The sequence below is a fragment of the Coregonus lavaretus genome (genome assembly GCF_964263955.1).
Source record: "Coregonus lavaretus genome assembly, chromosome: 40".
In the NCBI taxonomy this organism is placed as follows: domain Eukaryota; kingdom Metazoa; phylum Chordata; class Actinopteri; order Salmoniformes; family Salmonidae; genus Coregonus; species Coregonus lavaretus.
In genome coordinates, this window is record NC_140027.1 from 8,655,541 (window position 1) to 8,682,860 (window position 27,320).

The 27,320-nt window shown below is 42.0% G+C and overlaps 2 protein-coding genes across 2 annotated transcripts; one reads left to right on the forward strand and one right to left on the reverse strand.

The window, feature by feature from the left end:
• Nucleotides 1–3,296: 3,296 nt before the first annotated feature.
• Nucleotides 3,297–7,549, forward strand: LOC311113295 (ewing's tumor-associated antigen 1 homolog). The gene is made up of 6 exons (XM_084156514.1): nt 3,297–3,653; nt 4,040–4,174; nt 4,283–4,362; nt 4,604–4,713; nt 4,811–6,534; nt 6,824–7,549. Exons 1-6 carry the CDS (start codon nt 3,461–3,463, stop codon nt 6,946–6,948), a joined length of 2,367 nt encoding a protein of 788 aa, XP_084012640.1. The 5' UTR covers nt 3,297–3,460; the 3' UTR covers nt 6,949–7,549.
• Nucleotides 7,550–13,012: 5,463 nt separating this feature from the next.
• On the reverse strand, nt 13,013–27,111 carry LOC311113305 (calcineurin subunit B type 1). Its single transcript, XM_084156522.1, has 6 exons — nt 26,942–27,111; nt 22,049–22,088; nt 16,434–16,610; nt 15,987–16,046; nt 15,536–15,720; nt 13,013–15,253 (listed from the first exon to the last, which is right to left on the reverse strand). Exons 1-6 carry the CDS (start codon nt 26,942–26,944, stop codon nt 15,206–15,208), a joined length of 513 nt encoding a protein of 170 aa, XP_084012648.1. The 5' UTR covers nt 26,945–27,111; the 3' UTR covers nt 13,013–15,205.
• Nucleotides 27,112–27,320: the final 209 nt, after the last annotated feature.

Here is a 27,320-nt window from a genome sequence, read left to right on the forward strand (position 1 = left end):
TACATTTTACATTTTAGTAGACACTCTTATCCAGAGCGACTTACAGTTAGTGAGTACATACATTATTTTTTTCATACTGGCCCCCCGTGGGAATCAAACCCACAACCCTGGCGTTGCAAACGCCATGCTCTACCAACTGAGCTACATCCCTGCCGGCCATTCCCTCCCCTACCCTGGGCCAATTGTGCGCCACCCCATGGGTCTCCCGGTTGCGGCCGGCTACGACAGAGCCTGGATTCGAACCAGGATCTCTAGTGGCACAGCTAGCACTGCGATGCAGAGCCTTAGACCACTCGGGAGGTTCTAGGTAGAACCCTTTGCCATACAAAGAACCCTTGTTCCAAAAAGGGTTCTTCTGATAATAACGGTAATTGGTAGAACCCTATCCCTCCGCAAAGAACCCTTTTGGAACCTTTTTTCCTAAGAGTGTAGGCCTAAGTAAACAATGATTGAGGAGAGATTACAGAACATAATCTCAGACGGCTCTAAAGAGATCTGCTAACCTAAAAGCTCTGTGCTCTTTTATTAGAGCCTAGGCCATTGTCACGGCTCACATTTTAAATGTTTTTTGGGAAAAGTTATTCAGCCCCATAGAAGCCTACCCACTCCTAATGCAAAAAACAGGTAGGTACCTTTTTCCCTCTGACAGCACGGCGATGGATTATTTTTCAGTGCATAGAAACACAACGTTTTCTTTAGCACAGCAGGGTATTCTATTCCAAGGCACCCTCCATGAAATATTGTGCATATCTGTCTTTGGCCGTGAGCCAGTTGCAGTGGTACGGCATTTCAAAGTGAAGGGATGTTGATGAATGCTAGGATTTTCGTCACAGTCCGGAATCACCAAGGGATACATAACTAACTTTACCCTCATTGGAAGCTCAACAGTGTGTAAACACACAACATTAGCCTAGAGGAGCCAGGAAATATTTGGCATATTCTATGTGTACAGAATATCACCCATTGTAGCCTGCAAGGAATTACATGTATCTGTATGCTTATATCTTGCCCTTCAAATGTAAGGCCCACTGGTTTCTGATGAACCCCCACACTGCCAGTGGCAAAGCACTCAGGCACAAGAGGAGCAGACGGTGCTGGGGTTCTCTCTGAAATTCCACCAAACTACCACAGCTGTTACTGTGATCTGCAATAGGCTCCATTTACACCAATGACATTCCCCTAATGAACTCACCAATTAGGTGCTTCACCATTAGGTTCCATATAACCACCTATGGCTAGATAAACAAATGAAGTAAGGCCAATGTGTTGAGGTGTGGGGCTCTGTACAGTCATGGTATTCCCTCCAAGGCGAATGACATTTTGGTTTTGAATTTTCCAACAAAAGAGGCCACCAAGGCATCTCCTGGCTGAGGGTTTGACGCTTCATACCTAAATTGGAAGTGACGGGCCTATGGCCCCTGCTCTTTCATCTCAGTATCATTTGGGCGGAGTGTTCACATTTGGTGTGACAGAGGGTGTTACAGTGACTTTTCACCGTGCTGCAGCAGCAGACATTGCCTCCAGTCTTTTCCGAGAAAGAGCCTGATGAGGCCCATATGAAATATATTATAGGTGCCAGGACAAAAATGGATATACAATTTATACAATACCTCATACGTTATTTTGATTTTTAAGAACAAAAAGCAAAAAAGTGAAATGTCCATTCAGATAGTCATTGCTTTCCCCCCTTGGGTGAAATGTAAAAAAAATAGACATTATCCATTTACATTACATTTTATGAATGTATAATTACATTCAAGTGACATTAGAAATCTATCATAATAACAGTAGGCCTAGTTAGTTAAGGGACCAGGTGGGATGATGGGCATGATGATAACTGGCCACTGTGGTTTCAGAGCAAGATGTGCCATATAAAGATCTAGACCTCATAATAAACATGGACTACGCCATTGAATATATAGATAAATAATAATAATAATAATAATAATAATGAAGAAATAATAATTTAATGTATCCTTTATTTAACCAAATTCAACAAAATAATTCATAACAAAGCTAACATTTCCAATTCGGAACAGTAACTATTTTAGTTGTATGTTGTCGTTGTATCCCTATGCATGCTTGTACAGTCGTGGTCAAAAGTTTTGAGAATGACACAAATACTAATTTTCACAAAGTCTGCTGCCTCAGTTTTTATGATGGCAATTTGCAATGTCATGAAGAGTGATCAGATGAATTGCAAAGTCCCTCTTTGCCATGAAAATTAACTTAATCCCAAAAAAACATGTCCACTGCATTTCAGCCCTGCCACAAAAGGACCAGCTGCCATCATGTCAGTGATTATCTCGTTAACACAGGTGAGAGTGTTGACGAGGACAAGGCTGGAGATCACTCTGTTATGCTGATTGAGTTAGAATAACAGACTGGAAGCTTTAAAAGGAAGGTGGTGCTTGAAATCATTGTTCTTCCTCTGTTAACCATGGTTACCTGTAAGGAAACACGTGCTGTCATCATTGCTTTGCACAAAAAGGGCTTCACAGGCAAGGATATTGCTGCTAGTAAGATTGCACCTTAATCAACCATTTATCGGATCATCAAGAACTTCAAGGAGAGAGGTTCAATTGTTGTGAAGAAGGCGTCAGGGCACCCAAGAAAGTCTAGCAAGCACCAGGACCGTCTCCTAAAGTTGATTAAGCTGCGGGATCGGGCACCACCAGTGCAGAGCTTGCTCAGGAATGGCAGCAGGCAGGTGTGAGTGCATCTGCACGCACAGTGAGGCAAATACTTTTGGAGGATGGCCTGGTGTCAAGAAGGGCAGCAAAGAAGCCACTTCTCTCCAGGAAAAACATCAGGGACAGACTGATATTCTGCAAAAGGTACAGGGATTGGACTGCTGAGGACTGGGGTAAAGTCATTTTCTCTGATGAATCCCCTTTCCGATTGTTTGGGGCATCCGGAAAACATCTTGTCCGGAGAAGACTCCAAGCATTGATTATGCAAGAATGGGCTGCCATCAGTCAGGATGTGGCCCAGAAGTTAATTGACAGCATGCCAGTGCGGATTGCAGAGGTCTTGAAAAAGAAGGGTCAACACTGCAAATATTGACTCTTTGCATATACTTAATGTAATTGTCAATAAAAGCCTTTGACACTTATGGAATGCTTGTAATTATACTTCAGTATACCATAGTAACATCTGACAAATATCTCATAACACTGAAGCAGCGAACTTTGTGAAGACAAATACTTGTGTCATTCTCAAAACTTTTGAACACGACTGTATGTGATGCGCAGCAACAACGCAAATTGGATGACCTCGAAAACAAATCTTTCTTGAACAGAAGTCGAACTGAATCATGGTTCAGTTCGACTTCTGAATCATGGGAACAACATGGCGGAATGTTTGAGTGTCTGGTGGTCTAAAACAACTTGTCTACATTACACGATGTATTTAAAGATATTCTGGTACCTACATATGTTTATATGAAGTTTGATTATAAATGCCAGGTACTATCCCTGCGAACAATATGACAGAATGGCGAAAATATTGTGAAACGTCCGCGTCGGGAATGACAGATGGTTTAGACGAGAGCAAGCAAGGTGGTGGGAAGCCGAAAACAAACAGACTGAGAAGAAGCCTCAGACAAACGCAGGCAACTCCATCTCTCATTGATTCTCCAAAAACCTGTCAAGGTCGGTAGCTTGCAAGCCATGATGTGTTGAATTGACTTGTCACCGATTCAGCTAGCTAAATAGCTCTTCCTGTAGCCAGTAAGTTATGAAAACAGCTTATTAGCTCCTATGTACCGTAACTAGCTAATTTATGTGCAGTGTTGGTCTATTAACGTTCCTTGTGCTAACGTTAGTTAGTTATATAACGTTAGCTATTTTCTAGCTAGATGGTGCCCAACGCAAACTAGTTAGTAGCAGACTGAACTCCACTCCATGTTGAAGGAAGTTTAGTTCGCAAACTAGCTAGGAGCTAATGTCATGTAGCTAACTACTTTTTTTGTTTAGTTTAGATAGCTAACTGTTACCACGTGAGCCAATTACATAATCATTCACATCTCTACCATCAGATTTCAAGACGCCAACTCGTGTGACAAGATCGAGATACAACAATGTATTCAACAAAGGAGAGTCGCCAATTAATGAATCAGAACTTCAACAGGATATAATTTGGGATGCAACCTCCCCTTCACCCCTTAGGACAGGCAATTATATTTACATGTCAATATAACTACACATGTAGTAGGCTAAGCAGTGATGATCAATTTAAAGTTTACCTTATTTGTCTTAACTTTTTTCATGTTCTTTCTTAGGTAGCAAAAGAGGCAAGAAGTACTCAGCAAATGTTGGAATTGTGGACATTTCCGAAATCGTCAACAGGATAGCTCCCAAGGTTAGTAACACTGGCTAACTAGCCACACGTGTGCCATCAAATAAATGTATAAAACATTTCAAGCTATAACAATATTCATTACTAGACCCAGTGATGTGATTTTCTCATACTTCATCATATATCCAACCTTTTTCATTGGGCTCTTACTTAGTATAGTGCTGCTCAATACTCACAGATACTATGTTATGTTATTCTGAAATATTTACTGTAGTAATATTTAGTATAATTTATCTTATTTAAGCATGGGAGACCTGTAGTTCCAGAGTCATCCTTGCTCCAGTGGATTGGAGACAGTGCTATTCCCTGCACCCCAGAGATGCAGCAGCCCAAGGCCAAGAAGAAATCCCCAAGGCAATATAACATGCTCCTCCTCTCTTCTACATTGTACAGTTATTAGAATAGAGCTTGTCACTTGCAAATAGCTACATTATTTTTTTCTTCCCTACAGGCCAAATGGAGTGGACGACCTTTTAAAGTTGGCGAAACAGTTTGATTTCAACATGTTTCGGCAAGATGAAGAACGAGTCAATGATATGCACGAGCAGAGTTTGCAGCTTCTGTCAGACTCGGAGGACATATTGGATTTAGATGGCAACGAGAACCAGCCTCCGCCCTTACTGAGTAATGTCACACCTGAAAGCCCACAGTCCGCCCTTAAAACAAACAGCATGAGAAACTCCAAAGACCAGATACCTCCTGACCATGAGATGGAAGATGATTTAGATTTTTTATTTGATGGACCAACTCAACACATAAGTGGTAATTTAAGTCAGAATTCATTGCCTCAGTCCTTGGAGGTGAAGACTGCTCTCACTGTGTCCTCCAAAGCCATTCCTGGAAAATATCCTGATTCCATACATGGCCACACTTCGACCGTCTCCTCATCACATCCTGTCAAAAGAAGCTCCGCAAATAATAACTTTGACGACGACTGGGAAAATGACAATTTGCTGGATGACTCGCTGGTTTTTGAGATGACCCAAAACCCAGACCTCTTTGCCACTCCTAATCATTGTTCGACCCAAAGAGGGTCGAATGAAACAAAACATGAAAACAACAACCCCTCAGCCATTTCCAAAAATGCTCTTCAAGGAAGTAGAGAGACAACACCAGCTGTGTCTAAAGGACAGAGTGAAACTGTGAAAAACAGAAAAACTTTCACGCTTGAAGCAAATCCTAATGTACAAGCGAAAAGTATCCTCTCAGAGGCATTACCAAAAGCAGGGCATGTCTCCGACACTGTCAAACCAGCACCACATAGGAACGTACAGCAAAACCAACCAAGTCTCTTTCCAATCAACAAAGCTCAGTCTATGGAGTCCAGTTACCAACGTAGCCAGCAAACGCAGCACCAGTCTAATGGAATAAAGACTTGGCCGCAGGTGCCTCTTTTTCAAAGTACATCGATCTCAACCAGCTCAAGCACATCAACCTCCACCAACTCTTATTCAACGTGGCCCCTTCAGGCTGAGAATAGCTCTTACCAAAAGCCCACAGAGAACCACAATATGAAGGGAACCGGTATCAAGGCCCCAGCTAGCCACAGCGTCGTCCCAGAGGACGACTTGGACTCTCTCTTCGCTTCTGACTCCATCTGGGATGACAAAGACGATGACCTATTGTGCCAAGCATGTGATAACCTGGAAAGCCAGGTACAGAGCATGGAGGACCCTGTTATCACACACTCCCATTCCCTGCCCAGTAATCAGACAGAAAGCCAGAAGTTTGTCTCTGCACCTTTGAATAGCAGCAGATACAATGTAAATCAAACGACCGAGACCACACAATTCAAATATCCCAACATTTCAGTTTATTCACAATCGGCCCCTGGGAACGGTAACACTTTCACCCACTCTCTCCATAACAACAAAGTACCTGTTACTGTGGTCTCTGGTTCTAACAGACCGAGTTACAATGCCTCAGCTGGAAATGCTACCGCTAACTCCACGTATAGGCTACAGAACCCTGCAGTAGGAGAAGGGCCATACAAAAGTACTCGGGTCAAAAGCACTTGTGTAGCTGGGAGCACAGCTAATCAACAAGGCACTGGGAGTGGAGCGCGGCCGTCGTCATTCCCGTCACCTGTAAATGTGACTGAAACCTCCACTCAGTTCACCTTTAAGAGACAGTCTGGCTGCGCGTCCAACCCTGTCATCCCTGTGACCAACAAAGGTAAGCTACCTTGAATTGTCTGAGACAGCAAAGAAATGTGTTATGCGGCTGTGAAAAAGGGTTGAATCTCAACTTGAAACGTGTAAATGTATTGACGTCAATGCATATTTTATGAGGTCAATGCGTTATTTTATGTGGACCTTCGATTAAAGCATTTGGGCCCAGAATATTGGACCCTTCTATTGCTGTGATAAAATAGTAAGTCATATTTATTAGACTTGTACTTCACTGAGAGTCAATGATGGCGTAACCCTTCTCTGACTCATCTGCCTATCCTCATTTTTTTCAGCATTCGCTTCGACCGAAGCATCTGGGAAATGTTCTGTGGTGGAGATTGAACTGAAGAAACAGCAGGCCATGGAGAGGAGACGGCAACGGATGCAGACTGCCCACAAGCTATGGGCTCCAACCTGAGGCTGGGACAGTGCACATATACAAGAAGATTCCCAATTATAGTTGGACAGTGTTGGCCAACTCTAAACGCTGACTTGTGCTAGACTGACCATACAGAGGTCTTGAAAGTAAACCTACTAGAGTTGTTGTAGCCTCGTACTACCATCCTGATTTCGTAGCGAAACAGAATGTAAGCTCGCTAAACTGGGATGGTTGGACGAGGCTAGTGCTGCCTTTCTCTGTGTTCCAACTCATCATTTACATCACTCAATCCATTCCTGAATGATTTTAATAATATTAATATAAATGTTCTTATTTACGTTAAACGGTTGGAAAGATTTTAATAAATTAACTTTTTTTCAGGGAGTATGTTATCAGTTGTGTTTGCAGAATAGGCTAAGCCTGTCCTGTCACCTTTTCATTATATTGTATATCAGTTGTGTAAATTACATAGCATTACAACATGAGCAGTTTTCCGATATAAAACACGAGTCGCCTTGTGCTCTGTCAGGAAAAACTTATGTTTACCTTGTCTTTTTTTTGGACAATGTTTGTCATTTGCACAATAATGAAACTGCCTCAAAACATGGCACACAGATATTAAAGTTGCAAAAAGATTTCCCCCCCTTTTTCCAGACAATACTATCTTGTGTACAGCAGTGACATCTAGTGTCCTTTTGTTTCTGTATCATGTAGGTTCACTCTTCCTTTAGCATACCATAATTAATTATTGTGGAATACAACAATTGAGTGTAAGTGAACTACTGTCACTAAGCACAAAATAACCAGTCCGATGCAACAGCCAACACAGGACGATGAGCTCCTTTAGGACCGGCACACATAGTAATGAGTAGTGCTTTCAACAGAGATGGGCGATGTCCCAAATGGCACCCTATTCCCTGTATAGTGCACTACTTTTAACCAGGGCCATAAGGAACTAAATAGAGAGTAGGGTGCCATTTAGGATGCACACATGGTTTAAGCCTTGTTTATACCTGGTGCTAACATCTGTCCTTTCTCCTGATCCTATCCACAATCTGATTGTGCCCACATTGTAGCCGTTGCATCTACACATGGTTGTAAAATGTCTCTCTTGTCTGTCCACATTGTGACCAGATATCCTGGTCCCTCCCTGTATGCAAATTTTTTGACAGATATTCTTTCAAAATAATATTAATGTATTAATTCTAAGCAATTAATTGATGCCATAAGCCAATGGTGATACCTGTCAATTAATTTAGAGACCTGTATAATGATGATTTCAATAGTTTGATCATTCAGAACTGTTTACACTTGATTGATATCCAGATACAATGGGTCCCCGGCTACCTCCGGAGTTGGTCAGGAAGATCTGATCACAATTAGATCACAATGCATCTTTTAATCGTCTACACCTGTCTAAAAATGTGGGCACAATCAGAATGTGGACAAGATCAGAACAAATTATGCCTCTTAGAACCAGGTATAAACAGGGCTTTAGAAAGGTTTGAAAGTGGCTTTGCCTTCGTCTACACCACACATGCAGTCTGGTAGAGCGTGTGAGTAGAGACCTGAACCCTTTCAGGGTCCTGTAACTTGGGATCTTATGAATCCTTCAGCCATAGTCGAATATCAGTTTGCACCGTGGGAGCCTCAGGATCTGGCCCTGACTGAACAGTCCACTCGGTTGGATTTGGCCCCACTTCAATCACATCCACACCATGTATCACTTTATTACATAGATCCTTTCCACTCGGTTATTCGAGGAGCTGTATTGGTCTGTCTGCAAGCTCCGCTCACCGTCTTGATGGGACAAAGCATAGACAATAAAGGAATCTTACTGTAATGTCTATGGTGAACCCTTCAATCCAGCGCACACACACACCACTCAAAACCTTGAGGGAATCTTACTGTTAAAGTGATGCTCCAGGACTTTTGTATAAATTCAGACAGTCGTTTTGAAAGTAGTGCTCACGAGCAAAAATGGGTCCCCGAAAATTGTGCACAATTTTGTACTACGTCACCTGCAATTACATTTTTTATTTATTTTTGCAATTCGTATGATATGTTACGAATTTGTAAGTGCTTAAGATTCTGAACTGCATCTTTAAGTCTATGAAGATTGGCAAATCATTCAACCCAGCACACACACCACTCAGTGCGTTTCAGTTTCATCCGAGGAGTGCTCCGAGGCACCTTGCTCAGCAGCCCAGCCTATGCAGTCAACCCATCCGGACGGACTTGTCAGGTCCCTTCATTAGTAGGCTGGCAGCTGTCTGATGGAGAGATAGGCTTGCTACCTACCCCGGCTGGGGCACATGTAAGGAGAGTCGCGTTATCATCAGACAGGTGTGTAACTGTACCGGTAGTATTGTTGCTGCAAATCAGTGGCACCAAGATGCCAATCTCCTACCTACCGGACTTAATCACAAAGCTATTGTCTCACAACGTTGTTTCGTTATAAAAAATTATCCGTTTGTAAAAGGGATTTGACTAGACCCTCTCTTGCCAAATGTAAATAACACTATTTCACAGTTCACTATTGCAAATGTTTTAAAGAGAACTGGGAGGAGTTTTGTATTGATATCACCTCCTACACGACACACCTAAGGGGAACAGTTTGTGGTTTTATGGCCCACCTGACACCTAGAACAAGATGGCCGAAAGTGTTAACTGCAGATAATGTTTCCCTGTTGCAGCCACCTAACAATCGCTTCAGGTGAAATTACGTTATCTGAGAATTGCATTGAACTCCCAATGACCCCTTCTTTGCCCCAATTCACGGCGTTCCATTAATTAGTCTAGTCCCAATCAGTGAGGACACTGATATTTCTAGGCTTCCTTTGTCCCAAATGGCACCCTATTCCCTATATAGTGCACTGCTTTGACCAGGGACCATCCTCGTATAATAACTGTCTTTGTTGCTTAGCCTGAATCAACTGATCAGTCAGTTCACCTATCTCAGGGAAACCTGAAAGCTTGCAGGTCATTTGAGCAATATCGAATCTCATTGACATGGGAAGCTGACAAACTGTGTTATTATCTCACTGGATTAATATTAGCATGGATGCCGAGACCAAGTTTATTCTTGATAGATGGTAATTAATGTATTTGGTTGCTTTAACGCAGCATAGACAAGGAACTACAGACTTTTGGTACAAAATTAGCTGACTAAACTCAACTCCATGGTGTAGGGTTTCTGATTAACTCCTCCAATGGAGTTGAGCAGAAACCAGGCTTTGTGGAATTCAGCTCAGAATATTTCGATTCACCGAAGGTGAATACAAAAATTTTTAATTATGAAATGCTTACCTTGTACCTATGTTTGAAAAAACTGTAATCAAATACAAGCACAGATTTGGCTCATTTCTGTTTCTCGAAGATGGCAACTTTCCACCATCTGTAGATTGTGTGATTTTATGAGTATTTGGAGACAGACTACACAGTTGCCATCTTCGAGGAATAGAAAGGAACAAACAGTCGGTGGTTGTATTTGATTAACGTTTATTGAAAAAGTATGGATTTCAGCAAACAAATAAAGGCATGCAACTACAGAGGACAAACATAGGTACAAGGTAAGCATTTCATAATTTACATTTTTTAAAGTATTGACCTTGGGCAAATTGATATAGTCTGAGCTGAATTCCACAAAACCTGGTCTCTGCTCAACTCCGGTGGTTGAGTATATCAGAAACTTTCTTCACCATGGAGTTGAGTTAATCCAAAATAAGCATTTTGGATATTAACGATGGTTGCCATGCGAGCTGAATAATCTTTAAGGCTCAATCAGTAATTCTTATTACCCGATTTACTGATTTTAATGTACAGCAAACAAATATACAGGTAATTTGATGAAAATGGCTTTTGAAATAACACCCATAGGGCACAGGCAACTTACGAGCGAACCTCATTAAAAGAGCTGGAAAACCGACATAATCATTTAAAAACTATTGGGCTGCACGAAATTTTGTGGAACTAAGTAGCCCAGAGTAATCAGAACCACATGTAGCTCAGCTGGGAGATCGGTCAGAGTGTGGTTTCCATTAACAGTGAATCTATCACCAAGGGAGTTGGGTTTTTGGAAAGCTATACATTCTTCTCTTTTTGGGGGGAATTTCATCACACGATTCAAGAATGACAGACATTGATAGGCCAATATTTTTTCCAAAATTCAATGTCAAAGCCTGAGAGATGTGTAGTTCCATAACGATCAACAATTTGTACTTCACCACATTTAAATTATAATTGACCCCAACCCTGTCAAGCAACTCTCACCAATTCTATATTCTCACTTCAAAGCCAACCTACAGTACTTTCTCTATTGCTCGACAGTTTGCTTCAGGTTGAGCTATGGGTTCTGGTCTAGAAGTTCTGGTTTAACCGTTCACACCTCTGAGAAATTGATTATGACATCTGTACAAATGAGGCAGATTTTCCCCCCGTGCTAGTGTAACTGTAGGATGTCTGGAGTTCATTCCAACTTATGCTGTCCCTTTTCAGGGGCATTTTCAGTAACCTGAACTACTAAGCCTCCCAGAGGTTTTCCTTACAGTATAAAGGTCCTCAAGATCAACCAGAGGTTCAAATCGAGTACGGTTTCATTTCATGAGAATAAAGGTGCAACAGTTGGCGCTTCTTCCATAGGTTATCTATCCATGGCCATCAGTACTGCTGGGATTTACTAAGAACAACTATGGTCTTTGTCTAATGTTCAATGAAAGCTTTCAGATGCAAAATGTTAAAAGTTCAACAAACTGTGTGATACCATAAATGCAGTTTTCTATGCATTATTCATACTCTCAGGTACATTTCCTTTGTATCCTCCATCTAAAGAACCATGCAATGGAATCGACCTCACACTTGTCCAAACACTTGTTGAAATCAAGGGAAATTCTCCCCTTCTAAAACGTGTCTGAAATTACACAGTGGTCGTAATTGTATTTGTGTAGGGTTCAGCTATTATGTAAGATTATTTTGAGGGGCCAAAATGGCATTTTTGAAGTTGGCTCTTGGGGTCTTTCATGTTGGGCTGTGTAAAAATAAATCTGGAGACTCGCTGAAAGTCCAAATCACAAACAGATGAGCAGGTTCCATGAGAATGGCAGTCTTTCGGAGGTCCATGTGTGGCTCGGCTGAGGAATACAAATGGGACTTTTAATTGGCAGTGACAGGCACAACTGGCCACATTCTGCATGAGCTCAATTAGGACCGTTCAGGAAACAGTGACACATTATCTGAGGGTAGGTGAATCTAGTTCACTGGTGAAGTATGATGTATGTGTGAGCGCACGCATCCATGGGTAATTTTTTTGTGTGTCTTACTGTAAAATAAGGGTATCTGATTACAATTGATGGTTTTCCAGTGGCCTTGAGCTTGAAATCAAACCCAGCTTCCGAGACATTTCCTGCCTCTTCTTTTCCGTAAAAAAAAAAAACCACAGTAGGGTGCAGTACTTGCATGCAACATAAGGCAATGTGAACGGAAGATGCAGCACTCAAGATGACACTGCTTTAATCTCTCATCAGTAAAAGTAATCAAGATATTAAGTGCAGGGCAAGCTCGTGATAGCCGTTAGGTAACTAATAACAAACACTACTCTGAAGACACACGTCCTTTCGCCTCCTAAAAACAAGGCCAGAGGGAAGGAACCGTTTTGAGGAGACAAGGAGAGGACACAAGGAAAATACTTTTGAGATTCACCCAGACACTAAATAGCAACTTTTTTAGTTCTTATGTTGCCATCTAGCGGTCAGTTTATAGTATAACAATAACATACCCATGAGTGCATTCTGCTCCTGCTTGGTTGAGTGCATTTTTCAGTACAATAGAATTGTCTTGTCCTATTATGAAAACATTGTTGTACATGTGGGGATACTAATCATCAATACAAACCCATTTCCCCCACTTTCATAGAACAAATATCCCTTTGCTGCTGGTCTTTAACAAATCGGCTGGCATTCTATCAAAGCGCATTCACACTTATTCTGCGGTGTGCTATCACAACTGCATTCATTTGAATTTAAGCACCATCTTGCAACGATCAGAACGCATGGATACATAATGCACACAGTACATGTATTGTCACACAATTCCCAGCCTCCGTAACAACTTTCAAATCGTTTATTTCTCTTTTTCATGTATGAAGTTTCAATGGTTCCCACAGCAGATGGTTCCCACAGCAGACGCAGCATGCAGAGATGGATAAGAAGAAAAGTAAAACCTAAGACTGAAACCGTTTTTGCCTCCACCCTATACACCCCATAATAAACACACACACCTATACAGATCCCATTCATCCAATAGTGGACCTATTTAGCACAGACCAACAACAACAAAAACTAAGGAGGGAGCACTAATACTACCATGTTAATAACAGATATCTGTAAAAAAATAAAAATAAAATGTTGAATGCTTTCCCCTGGCATAAGTGAAGCTTTGCGGGAATAGAAATGACACACGTATCCAAAAGATTATAGTTGTTTAGAATAACAGTTACATGTAGTGGAGTTACTTTTAGTCATTTCCATATTTATTCAACATTTACCAATTCTTTTTTTGGCAACATCCATGTATATGTCATTTTCATTCATGTTATAATATATTAACATTAAGATTCATATGTAAACATAGAGCTTTTCAAAAAATTGATCTACATGCACAAAGAAAAAGAAAAGAAAAAAATAGAACACTCCATGTCATGCAAGCACACCACAAGACTTCGGGGCCTTTTAGGATCAGATCAGAGCCATCGTCGTGCAGCACGCCATTGAAGAAAACAGTGGCGCGAGGCGGGCGGGCGCATGCGGCACAGGATCACGCACTTCAACACCCGCACCGTTGGTGCATCCAGTTGAGCAAAAAAGCAGAGCCACAAACTGAAATACGTTTAATTCCATAAAATTTACAGATAAAAAGAAAACCGGTTCTGTCTTGTCCCCTATCTCTCTCTGTGTAAAAAACATTGGTAGCGTTGTAATAAAATGCCTTTGTTGGTTGCATCTTCTCAACAAAAAAACAAAAAAGAGAATGGTCAGAGGTAGGGAGGAAGAGGGACAGCACACCTGTGACTTTGCACTATTACGCCAACTCACGGCAAGAGTCCATACAATGTTTGAGAAACCGAATTAAAGATGTTCATGAAATATAACCAAATTACGTTGTCAAGAAGACAAAATGTGTACGTTGAAATCAACGCCTCTCATAAGCCTAACCAACTTAACATCTCTCAATGTCCCAACTATAGCCTACTTACTGTAAGTTACCTCAGCTCTGCCTGCAGTTAAGTTGGTAAATACAACCCCAAAAAAGCTAGATTTACCGTATCACAAACATTTAAACCAAAAGCACTCATCTCTACTTCTATATGATAGTCTGTAACCAATCCATATCTGTAACTTAACATGGCTGACGTTAAAGCAATAAATACAAAACACATTAACGAGAATATTCTAATGGCCTGTGATGTCATAACTTCCAGAATAAAGACGTGCTTTTTGTTGGAATAAGAGACTAAGGTGAAAAGTATTTGCATAACCAACCAGTGACTCAAAAAATACGAAGTAAACCGTAAGCTTGTATGTGCAGAAATGTAAATATTATTTTCTCTACTCCACTCCATCTTCAAAAGCAAGATGATAGATGTCCCTGACAATATAAACATATATAGTGTACAATCCCCCTTATTAAAAAAGCTGTCTTACATGATCTTAAACTTAGCTGTTCAAAATATTGAGTGAAAGTAGAAGAAGGAAAAGCATTAGCCCTGAAAATGTAATCGGATTGTTTGAATCGTGCAGTATGCACGTTGAAATAAGCAATTATACCGAATTTTGATAGAAGATATATACCATTATATTCAACCGGTTTATTATATGTTCTGATTGGCACTTCATGCTCTATTTTTGTGTTGTGTTGAAGTCAAGTTACATCACAGCTAGCTATACACATCCCTCCCAAAAAAGCCAAGACCAAAATAAATATAAAAAAATCCCAACTGCCTCAAAAAGAAAGAAAAAGAAACACACTAACCTTCCTCCACCAAACTGAAATACTCGCTCAACGATAAAAAGCTGTCCTTCAGGCTTTTAAAGTGCTACACCGGGTTATTGAGAGAATTCATGTTCAATAACACTTAAAAATGGTTGGCTTCAGAAGGCTCAGGTTGGAAAAAGGTGGCTTCACAGAGAAAAATACTTCCATTGAAAAATACACAGAGAGCGTTGCTGGATGACGCCTTGAGCAGATCCTCAGAAATGGAGAAGAAAGCGAAAAGGGGTTTTGAGGGGGCCCGTGAGGTCAGTCACACGTCCACAACCATCTTTTTGTGTATGTCTAATCCTCCCACCACCTAATGGAAGACAGAGGAGGGGCAAGAAACTGTCACGGATGCAACAGACACCTTTGGATTTTAACAGAAGTGATGCACCGCGATCATGGGAATATGATTGCAACATTTCAGAAAGTTCTGAGTTTTTAGAATAAATCCTTGGAGGATTTCTTCCCTGATTATTCCCTACTGGTTCCGGAAATCCTCCAAATAGGATTTCTCAAAAACTTAAAAACATTTTATGGAAAGTTTCAGGAAATGTGCAACCCTACAACAGAGTAAAACATTGTTTCTTCGACTCACCGCACAAAACTCCTCAAAGGATATTCTCCCATCGCCGTCTTTGTCTGCATTGATGATGGTTTTGTCGACAATCTGCTGAAGCTGGGTGTCCTTTAAGTTGTTTCCCACCATCATCTTGAGGACCTGGAAGAGTTCTCCATTGGATATGTAACCATCCTTGTCCATGTCATAGATCCTGAACGCAACTATAGGATAAGGAAAGACAAAAGATTGTGTCAGACCTCTATTTGAAGAGGTTTTCATTGCAGCTTCATTGGAATGATCTGCCAATATGCATATTTTGAGGATTTTGAAGGAAGAACTTCTGAACATCCGAGAAGGTGGATAATTTTAACAGGAAATCAAATCAAACATTTGCTTTATTAGCTCAGCATTGGTGTATCAACAAAGGTGGGTAATCAGAGGAAACTTTACAGTGAAAGCAGTTGAGATTAGTTGGCATTATACTTACAGCGCAATTTCATCTCTTTATCACCTTTGACACTGAACTGGGAGACACCCTCGATGAATTCTGTAAAAGAACGTGAAGCCATTTTGAGTCAACCAACAATTAAGGACAGTAACAAGGACATGAATACACATCGGATCATTATTCCATTCACTCAGTTGTATAAGAGCCAGCGGGTGCTTTCGAGGAAAATGCCCAACGGCACAACAAACTCTTTCACAACTGTTAAGGCATTTTCTGATTTAAGTAGGTCAGCATAATATCATATTGCAGGCTAACACTTCCTGGAAAAAACCTTATACATTTAAGAATTTGGTTGGTGATTTAATTTCAAGGTGAAACAGCACCTGTCTTTATCCACAAGGAGAGCCTACACAAAAGAGACCAGACAACAAAGGCTCTTTTGAAGTTATAATTTTAAAAAGGTGAATAACCCCATATCAGTCTTACCTTTGAAGTCGACTTCCCCATTGCCATCTGTGTCAAATATATCGATAACTCGCTGTACAAGGGGATTCTGTTGGAGTTCTGGTAAGGACATAAACTCTTCCACACTCAAGGAGCCAGAGTTATCTAGGTCGAGTTTCTTAAATCGCTTTCCTAGCCTCTTAATCTCATCAGCATCAACTGAAATAGAAAAGGAGAGAGAGACAGAGAGAGCGACAGAGAAAGAGAGAGCGACAGAGAGAGACAGAAAGAGAGAGCGACAGAGAGAGAGAGCGAGAGAAGGGTGGTGTTAAAACTGACCTATTCACATATAGGGGAACAAAACTTCCACAGCAGACTCCATTTGCTAGGGTAGCTACTACCACCACCACACTGGGTTTCGGAAGCACACTTTCGCCACATGGGAAAAAGAAAACAACGGTTCAGGTCGGCCCGGTCACTTACATCTGGTGTTATGGTCCTTCGCTGCCTTTAGAATCGATTTACCCGTCCCCGATGGATTCTTACCCGATTTCTTGTGAGCGCTGGCCATATCATAGCTGTCCCAAGCTACCTAGTGTCGTTTGATACTGGTGGCCAACCTTCAGCTCCAGTAGCAGCGTACCTTTCGGTTCCCCCACTCTAAGCGCTTTCACTGGGTCACGTGACGCCTCCTTTACACACTAATCACTGGACTGATATCCATTAATCGTAACGTGGACACAACAGCATGAGGTGGACTTAAGTGAGACTAAGTGTGAGCTGTGAGGGGGCGGGACTTCAAAGAATGAACCTTTCCCCTGCTGCTGCTCTGTGCAGCACAATGCTTGATCCAGTTCTCTGTTTAGCGTTTAAACACCATATCATTTTTAAGGCCTCCAACCAAGGACTATCAAAGGGGGCTCATACAATACATATAATTCTACATATATGATAAATAATATTCCAGCAGTTTGTTAATATGATCAACCTTGCACTAGTATTAATCACTTACAGAGTCTCACTGTAAATAACAAGCTATTTTTTATCAGTCTTAGAGGCACAATTCATATCTACAGACTCAAGGTCTTTTGCATCAGCTTTATTTGACAGTTACAGGCAATCCTGAGTTTCTCTCTGACCCGATATGGTTTGGGTTTGCTGAGCCGCTCCTCTGGGCACCTCGACATGGCAGTTGTGTCTTAGTCAGCAGTGTTGTACCATGATGACAGGCTTAACAAGTAGGAACCAACTGCTGCCATAACCGAGACCCACCACTAGATGTACCACAACACAAGTGAGTGGGGTGTCACAAGAACTCCAATAACCCTTTGGTGGCTATGTGTGCAGTGCCAATACAGCGTTACACTGAAAACTGATGCCCTTTTACATCTATATGTGAGCATTCCCTTGGGCTTAGCATGGCTAAGTGGCCGGCCTATATGAATGAACTGACTTTTACGACATGGGACAGCTTAGTTTGCGGCCATTAGATAGATTTCCCAGTCACCCCGACTTCCTGTTGTAGGGTGTTATCGACAATGTTGGCAGCACCTTTCGACGTGGGCAGGGCATCGCTCAATAAAGATAACGGAAATTCCCCAGATCCCTCACTGCCAGGGGGCGCTGCAGTTCCAAACGCTGATAACAAAGCCAATACAAGGTCAGCACTAATTCTAAAATAATACAGATATAAACTAAATGCTTCAATTCAACTCCAGCTAAAGAGAAGTAGAACATTATTTTAAACGATAAGTAATGTCAAATTTTGCTTGGTTCATGGTTAATATTCATGCTTGCTTCCAGCTAGATGGATACAAAAGCATTTTTCTTTTACAACGCTAGAACCTGTCAAATTTACACCACACTTGTTACCTGGCAAATAGCCTCATCGAGAACTAGGCTTGCCTATACGGAAAGCTTGGTGAAATCAAATGGTAGAAAGTAGCAAAAAATTGTTGGAAACACAGTGACGTCTCACAACACGTCAAACCAATCAAATTCCTTGCTTGGGCGGAGCTCCAAAAAGGTTCCCACTTATAACTTCGCCCTTTTTTTGTAGAGTGTTCAAGCAGAGAAGTTGTAATGCCTTCATCGACTCGATTTTGTGTATAGAGCACACCTCTGGCAAAACAGAATTCAGTTTTTACTCTAGGTTTTCTTCCATTTTATGCAATGTTGCAAACTAGCATACAACTCTGCAAAATGTGTCCTACCTAAATCAGAAAACAAACACGCAGCGCCTTTCTACAGGCGTGTGGGGGGAGGGTTCTTGAAATCTAACATCCAATCAAAATGTAGCCGCTGGAATCAAGCAGCCCATTCTAGATGTTGTTGTTAATACAACATTTTGGATGGCTACGTGAAACTACCAGGAAACAGGTGCTTATACATTGGTAATTTCATATCTCTACACTAAGAACCTTATTCATTAAATTGAGAATGAATTGAAGACAAATCAATATAAGCCGGAAAGTGATGCCTAATGCGCTCTTTTCCAGCCCCCAAAAGCCCTTCAGTAGTAGTCCAACATTGAGACAAGGAAGGATGCCATTGAAAATAATTTGGATATAGCCAGCCCATTGATGATCATTTTATTTAAACTGATTTCACTTATAAACTGAATAATTTCAGCGTTAATGATGGACTGACTCTTGTATATACGTTTCTAGACTAACTGAGAAAAGATTAAAAAATACCTCAATAGCTCCTCCCCTGACACAACCTCTTTAGCGGGGACACAAAAATACAGCTGCAGAGGCACAGGCCCCAACAGCACTGCATTAATTCAATTACACTGGCACAACAGCATATGCCAGAGAGTGCTGTGTACTATTCTGTCCACGAGTGTAGCTCAAATAGATAGAGGAAAAAAGTATTTATAGCCACAAGGCAGTAAGAAACACCCCTCACACACACACACAGCTAAATGGCTGGTGCTGCCCTCCCCTCGGGAAACCCCTAGCAACAAGGAAGCCCTGCTAGCTAACACACAGAAGGGGAGGGAGGGTATTTTGAGGGCTGCAGTCAGACAGCCAGCTGGAGAGGCTTTCAACACAAACTGAGCTGCAGGAGGAGACGACGTGTTACATTCACATAGGTTTCATAATTCGGCTCACTGGGCCTTATCTCCCTCACAACCAATGACCACACATACACAACAGCAAGTAGGCTAATGCTGAAGCCAGTGCAGTCAATTGTGCGCTTGAGCGTTCTGAGACGGTCTTCGAGTCCTCTTGAATCAAGACCCGGTTATGATATTTTAGGAACAGGGTTACCACCACAAATGGATTATCAACCATTTGTTATGTTAGTGTTACTAGCATTCAGGCAGGTGTCAAGATGTAGCCCCATAAGAGTCTAAATAGTAATTTTATAGTCATTCTAGACACTGGTTTGCTCTAGAGACCTGTAAACAAATCATGTCCCCCCCCCATAGTGAGATATAACGGCTACGCAAGCTAGCCAACATCACACCTATAAACCAAACACGCATCTGACAAGAGGCAGATAATGAGGCAGCAGCGGTGACTACGCCGCCATTTACGTGAAGGGGCTACGATGAGTGCCATCTCAAATGGGCTGCCATCTCTCTTAATTTCACTGCCGCAGAAACACAACCCCTCCTACATGTGTGCCAGTCACGCTGCTGATCTTACTGAAAAAGCAGCAATCACTGAGGCGCATCAAAGCACTGCAGCTCTCCCAAACAGCCGAATAAATCCTCTCAGCTCTGTCTCTCTACAATATATGAGAAGTTCGTTTTTCTTGAAGTGCTGGTTTGTAGCTCGTTAAGCTGCATCACCATGCTTGACTGGTGCTCCTTACGACACGCCCAAAGCTCTCAGCAGATGCTAAGACTTTGGGGGGGGGGTGAATAAAGACTGACTAGATTCTGTCTTTTTACTCTCTTGATGCATCTCAAATCATTTCGATACAATTTACTTCAGAGGGCTAATTGAGCAGCAGGTCATAGTTTTTGAACAGTTAGTGGGTACTACTACAGAAAAGCGGAAGTCTGCAACTCAATTGAAGGTGTTATGCAGGGAGTCACCATGTTGTTTTCTTGAAGCAAAAAACAGTCTTTGTAGGACCAGTAGAGTGTTTTCTGTTTAGCCCCAGCTTCAGCCGTGCACAGGGAGTCACCCAACCCTCCGAGTAGAAGTTTCCCCTCTGCTAGGATCAGCTTCCCCTTCCCCATATCCAACTTTTACCATTTGGGGTAAAAACACTGAACTGACCAGCATTCTAGGGGTCTACTAATGAACGCCCTGACTAGTGGACCAAGACAGGGATCGGGGTGAGCTACCAGTGTTCAGACGCTGCCAGCTCAGAGCGCACAGCTGATTTAAGGCTGTGCGACTTCTTGACACGGTGAACAGCTGCCCCACGCCCTGCTCCCAGGAGGGTGGGGGTGGTAGACTCCCAAAAATATCCCAATGTGGGGAAGTCCATCGGCTGGATGAGATTTGAGACACCTGTTGAAGTCTTTTGGTTTTTATTGTCCTGCAGGTGCACAACCCAGACAGGACTCTGAAACACAGGTGTGTTTTGATGGTAGGGGTTGTGTCAGCTGGTCCATAAGCCCAAGCTGTTTGAGAAAATGTAAAACTGAGGCCAGCATCAAAGTGGCAAGTCTTTATGAAGTGGGACCTCTAAATCAACTCCAGAAAGTTGAACCGTCTACTTGCACCCTTGCCAAAGTCCTACGTTATAGTCCGGTCTCTCTCAAAATGATTGAAAACTGAGCGTTTGGCATTTGCTTTTCCAACCAAACACATTCTGTACAAGACTGGGCACTGGGTGGGGAGAAACAGAGACAGGGAGATTGTTCAGGGTTTCAAGGCAAGTAAAGTAACAAGTGCCGTCGTAACAGCTCGTTAGGGAGGTGCAGAGGTGGGCGCCCTGCGCTGTTTTCCCACCCCACCAGAACACACTCGACACCGGCCAACATTGACGTCCGAGCTCCGGCTCTGCACGCCACAATCCTCCACAGGAGGGAGTTCCCGAAAAAGTAGTGCCAGAAAGTTCAGTCCTGAAACTCTAATTAGCCCCCTTTTCTCTTGAGGGGTGGGGGGATTGATGAGGGTGGGGGGATGGCACAGCAGGGCGACAAACCAATTAAAAATTGAATATTACTCAGACTAAAAATAAACAAGGCTCTCCCACAAGCCCTGAAACTGACCTTTATGAGGGGGGAGGCATTTTTAGCCGTGGCAGCAAAGTGCTCACGCCACCCAGCAGCGTCTGAGACTGGGTCACACTGTGAAGGACGGAGGCCTGAAGAATGCAGTATAGCGTGCGGCGGTGTATATATTGGTCTGCTCAACGTTGGCTGTCATATTGATTCCCCCGGCCGGACCAGTTGTTTACCGCTTAAGTGTCCCAGACTTTTGTGAACTGCAACACCCATGGTAGATTCTGGCCTTTGAGTTGACTCTTTAAACCAGAGACAATGCAATCCCAAAGCCTAAACTTTTGACATCAAAATAGTTCTCGGTCAATCAAATGAACAAACACGTTTTTTTCTCTCACATGCAGAAATTAAGATTAAACTCCAGTCATATCTGGATATTACATACAGGGCATATTGTTTGATATTGTTTGAATCACAGACAGCAGTGTTGGAGAAGTTGCCAGCCATAATCTCAAATACTTACAGTGTGTGCACATCTCCAAGGGATAACTTGCTTCGTTTCCCTAGAACGAAAGAGGAAAAATTGTGAGAATGACGATCCGATTTAATGTCTATTCAGAAATAAAGACAGGAAACCATAGCATATAACATTCACCATTCAAATCTGTATTTTCTTCAAATATAGGAATGATGTTGCTATAATAAGATGGCATTGGCACCAAGGGTCTGAAATATTGCCATTTACCATTGATTATTACATTGCAACAAGTCTCCCTGGACAGACCAAAATAGCGTCCTCCAGTGTCTTAGCTTCCTAATCAGATTTAGTGACGATCAAGGTAGTTGTGGGGTGGGGTGGGGGGGGGGGGGTGTTGAGTGGTGACAATCTAATTTAAAGACCTGATTGTGTGCACCACATAAAACAAACACCATCCCGATCCTTACATCCGGGGTATACTACCATCTCAACATTGACACATGAAAGTGACGACGTGCTAATACGTTGATGTGAGCTTGGTACGTTAATAGGGAAACAAAATGAACCCTACAGAGTGGTACAATATCCTGCCACCTGCCTCTAAAACAGCAGGTAGATTTCAAACCCATGCTCAGTCCATCTCACTCAAGGCATTCTGTTTATCCCTAAGAAGTGGCATTCTCCATTATGCATGAGAACAACAGAATGAACTGGATTCTGCCAGAGCTGGAAATGAGGGCAATCCACTGCCTTTGCCTTACCGGATCTCTGTGGGACATAAAGGAATTGAAAAAGGCTGTGGCTTCCTCATTAAATAAAGACTTGGGCCTTGACTGAATATTTAGCCAAAAGGAGGCACGGACTATCCTAAATGCCTCTAAATAACTATCAATTTAAATCCCAGTGAAAACATTTGAGCGCATCATCTCCTGAATATCATAGAGCACTTCTGTGGCTCAGTTGGTAAGAGGCATTAGCAACACCAGGGTCGTGGGTTCAGTTCCTGCTCGGGTCACATACATACAAAAAAATCTAAGCACTGTTGCTTTGGATAGAAATGTCTGCCAAACGTTAGAATGGCTAGCGAGGCTACACTGTGTAAATCCACACATCAACCAGAACGTACTTATGATGACTCTGTGGCAGATCTGAAATCGGGATAGCAAGCTGAAATTCCTTTTCTCTGTGATGAATGCAAAACAGCGAAAGTAGGAGACCTGTTTCGACTTGCTGCCGACCACAAAGCCTATTATAACCCAATACTGATAATTGACAACCAGAAAGACATGGCCATAAATCTTTCTAGAGTATTTCCATCTAGCTAAGCTTTAGATACAATAACAAAAAAAATATGGCTCCATATCCCATCATTTTAAGTCATAAAAGAGCAAAGGAAAAGTCAAGAAAAGCATCATTCGATTTGTTTCAAGGACAGGGACAAGGACATGGCCCTAGGACTTTAGGATTAGGCTTGAACATCCAGCACATGGAGACCTTTGTCACTATGATTGGTCTATGTTACTTTTGGTTTGGCGAATATCAAATGTACTTTCACACTTTCTTAATTTGATATAGGCTAACCTCAACTCCAAGAAGCCCATAGATGTCCATGGTCAAAGTGTTTTCAAATCATTGGCACAATAGTGTTGATGCTGCAACAGTACTGTGCCTCTGACTTCATGTCACACAGATAGAGCATTAAATTAAAGTGGATTGAGGGGTTTAGGATTACACCATTTACTTGGTGTAAGGTCACGTCTGTGTGGTAACCAAACAGTGGGAGTTCTAGAAGTCAAGCTAGTTTTGTAGTTATAACGTTGCAAAATGGTGGGAGGGCAGATGGGTTGGATTTAGGCCTAACTCAGCTGCGTAATTTGTACCACAATTGCCAACTCAAACATATAAAAATAAGAATGTACTTGTTACTGTCAACATCCTTTCCTTCAGGCAACTAATTTGTCACTAATGACTCATTAAAAAAAATATGCCTAGGCCTATTCAACATTGTTACCAGTTAGTTCTCACATTACTACAACTGTGTTCGGAAAGTGAGGAGTATTTTCTTCCAAAAAATTCTCTTCCATACCCTTTGTTTTATCGAAAACGTCTGTATTAAGGGTTAAGAAGAGGCAAACCAGTCTCCTGACACGCATTGTATTGAAAAACTGTTACAGTATGTGCCAAGGTTGGTAGCTACACATTGTGCTTGTGAGCAACATGACAGCATTATCTGTCAAGCGCTGCAAACTTAACACATTGTATGAAAATGTGATATATTAGCCTAATACACTTGACTTCAGCAGTTCTCACTGAGGGCCTGCTTACAATTGGAATGTAGTTTCAAAGAGACAGCTTGAGTGTACAATCCATCTACCGAAAGAATCCATTAAAACCAAATCAGCATCATCCCGAGTCCTGGCTGCCTGCAGTGACAGCCTATAGGAGTATATAGTACACTGAACAAAAATATAAAACGCAACAATTTCAAAGATTTTACTGAGTTACATCGAAATATAACGAAATCAGTCAATTTAAATAAATGCATTAGTTCCTAATCTATGGATTTCACATATCTGGGAATACAGATATGTATATGTTGGTCACAGATACCTTAAAAAAAAGGTAGGGACGTGGATCAGAAAACCAGTCAGTATCTGGTGTGACCACCATTTGCCTCATGGAGCGTGACACCTACTTCCCATATAGTTGACCAGGCTGTTGATTGTGGCCTGTGGAATGTTGTCCCACTCCTCTTCAATGGCTGTGCGAAGTTGCTGGATATTGGCAAGAACTGGAACACGCTGTCGTACATGTCGATCCAGAGCATCCCAAACATGCTCAGTAGGTGACATGTCTGGTGAGTATGCAGGACATTTTCAGCTTCCAGGAATTGTGTACAGATCCTTGCGACATGGGGCTGTGCATTATCACGCTGAAACATGAGGTGATGGCGGCGGATGAATGGCACGACAATGGGCCTCAGGATCTCGTCACGGTATCTCTGTGCATCCAAATTGCAATCGATAAAATGCAATTGTGTTTGTTGTCCGTAGCTTATGCCTGCCCATATCATAACCCCACCGCCAACACGGGGCACTCTGTTCACAACGTTTACATCAGCAAACCGTTCACCCACACAACGCCATACACGTGGTCTGCCATCTACCCGGTACAGTTAAAACCGGGATTCATCCGTGAAGAGTACACTTCTCCAGCATGCCAGTGCCCATTGAAGGTGAGCATTTGTCCACTGAAGTCGGTTACGACGCCGAGCTGCAGTCAGGTCAAGACCCTGGTGAGGACAACGAGCACGCACATGAGCTTCCCCGAGACGGTTTCTGACAGTTTGTGCAGAAATTCTTTGGTTGTGCAAACCCACAGTTTCATCAGCTGTCCGGGTGCCTGGTCTCAGACGATCCCGCAGGTGAAGAATCCGGATGTGAAGGTCCTGGGCTGGCATGGTTACACGTGGTCTGTGGTTGTGAGGTCAGTTGGAAGTACTGTTCTCTAAAATGACGTTGGAGGTGTCTTATGGTAGAGAAATGAACATTCAATTCTCTGGCAAGAGCTCTGGTGGACATTCCTGCAGTCAGCATGCCAATTGCACGACCCTTCAAAATTTGAGACATCTGTGGCATCGTATTGAGTGACAAAACTGCACATTTTAGTGGCCTTTTATTGTCCCCAGCAGAAGGTGCACTTGTGTAATGATCATGCTGTTTAATCAGCTTCTTGATATGCCACACCTGTCAGGTGGATGAATTATCTTGGCAAAGGAGAAAGGCTCATTAAAAGGGATGTAAACACATTTGTGCACAAAATTTTAGAGAAATAAGCTTTTTTAGTTTGAAGCAATTATTCAGATCTTATAGGGTATTTGTGGTTGATGCATTTGTGTTCTTTTTCCTGAAACCACTATGCACACTTGGTCTGAGCTAAATGCAGGCTCTTCAGAAATGAATACAGGTCCGGTATGTATGCTTAATAATCAAGTGGCCTACTAACCCCCCCAAACATGGGCTATGCAAGGGGAAATGAATGTAGGCCTATGACTGTTGGAAATTGGGAGGAACAGGAAATGGTAATAGAGCAGTGAACTACAAGATATCAATATTTTTTTTAATGGAACTCCGATGCAAAGCCATTTCTTCAGATCCCTGTACTAGGACTGGTAAAAATAAAAAAAATAATGTAACGAGAGGTAATATAAAGAAAAGGTGGCTCTTTGGGAAGAAATTGCTTCTTCCTGGAAATGTAGTTTAACATTTATAAATGTGACTGACTAACTAACAGTCCTGTTCTTTTTAAAACATTTCCACGAGTAGTTAGTTAGCTGTATTGATTGGGAACCACGTTAACATACGGATCAGCTCTCATAAGTGACAACCAGGAAAAGTGTCCATTTGTTGAGGCTATGTTGTAACTTGTGCTAGTCCAGCCTTGTTGGACCTGCGTTATAAAGCGGAATATTGCCGATACAAGTTGACAAGCACATCTAATTTATGCGCAAACTAAGGCGTGACAGCCTATCGATATTGTTAGTGTTGCCTGCTTGCAGGTTCAGAAACGATACGATGTTTCACTTTTCCCCCACAAGCTCGCGCCATTATTCATGTGCCTATAGCTTAGCTAACTGGCTAGGTGGTTGGTTTAGCTACTTGTCACACATTTGAGAAGTCTTAATCTATCTTTTCAGAACACACCAGAATGCGATAAATCACCAAAACACAACGTTGGCCATATTGTCATATCTGTAAACATGAAATTGTGCGTGCAAAAATGTAACGCGACAAAACGCTTTCAAGCTCATTTGGTCGGAAGAGTAGAACCTAGTGCCATCGAGATTTAGGATAGCCTTGAGTGCTATGCATGAGTATGGTGTAAGATTTTGTACACATTTGGTTCAACACTAGAATAGCTAGCTATAGTTTTCCTTACCATTCTGTCGGTTGGGTTTCTTCACCTACTGCGCAAGGGAAACAATTTGAAAGGACAACGTTGCACAGTCAATTAAGACTATGTTTCAGGGATATATTTCTGGTTGTAATAAATATAGACCAGCTTGACTTGCGCTCGCCTTTTCTCTTTACGGATGACGGATTCACTGCAGTAGCTACGGTGGATCCGCAGAGGAGGTTGTGTTGGTGTAGAGAGCGAGCGAGGTTGAAAGGGGAATAGGGGGAGGTGCGACTATACAGTGCATCCGGGTACTCTGTCTCTTTCTTTTAATGTATGAATGCCAACCATGTATTGTTACATTTACATAAAATTGTAGCCTATCCATCAATAAAAAATGTAAGGGATGAGTTTAATGCTT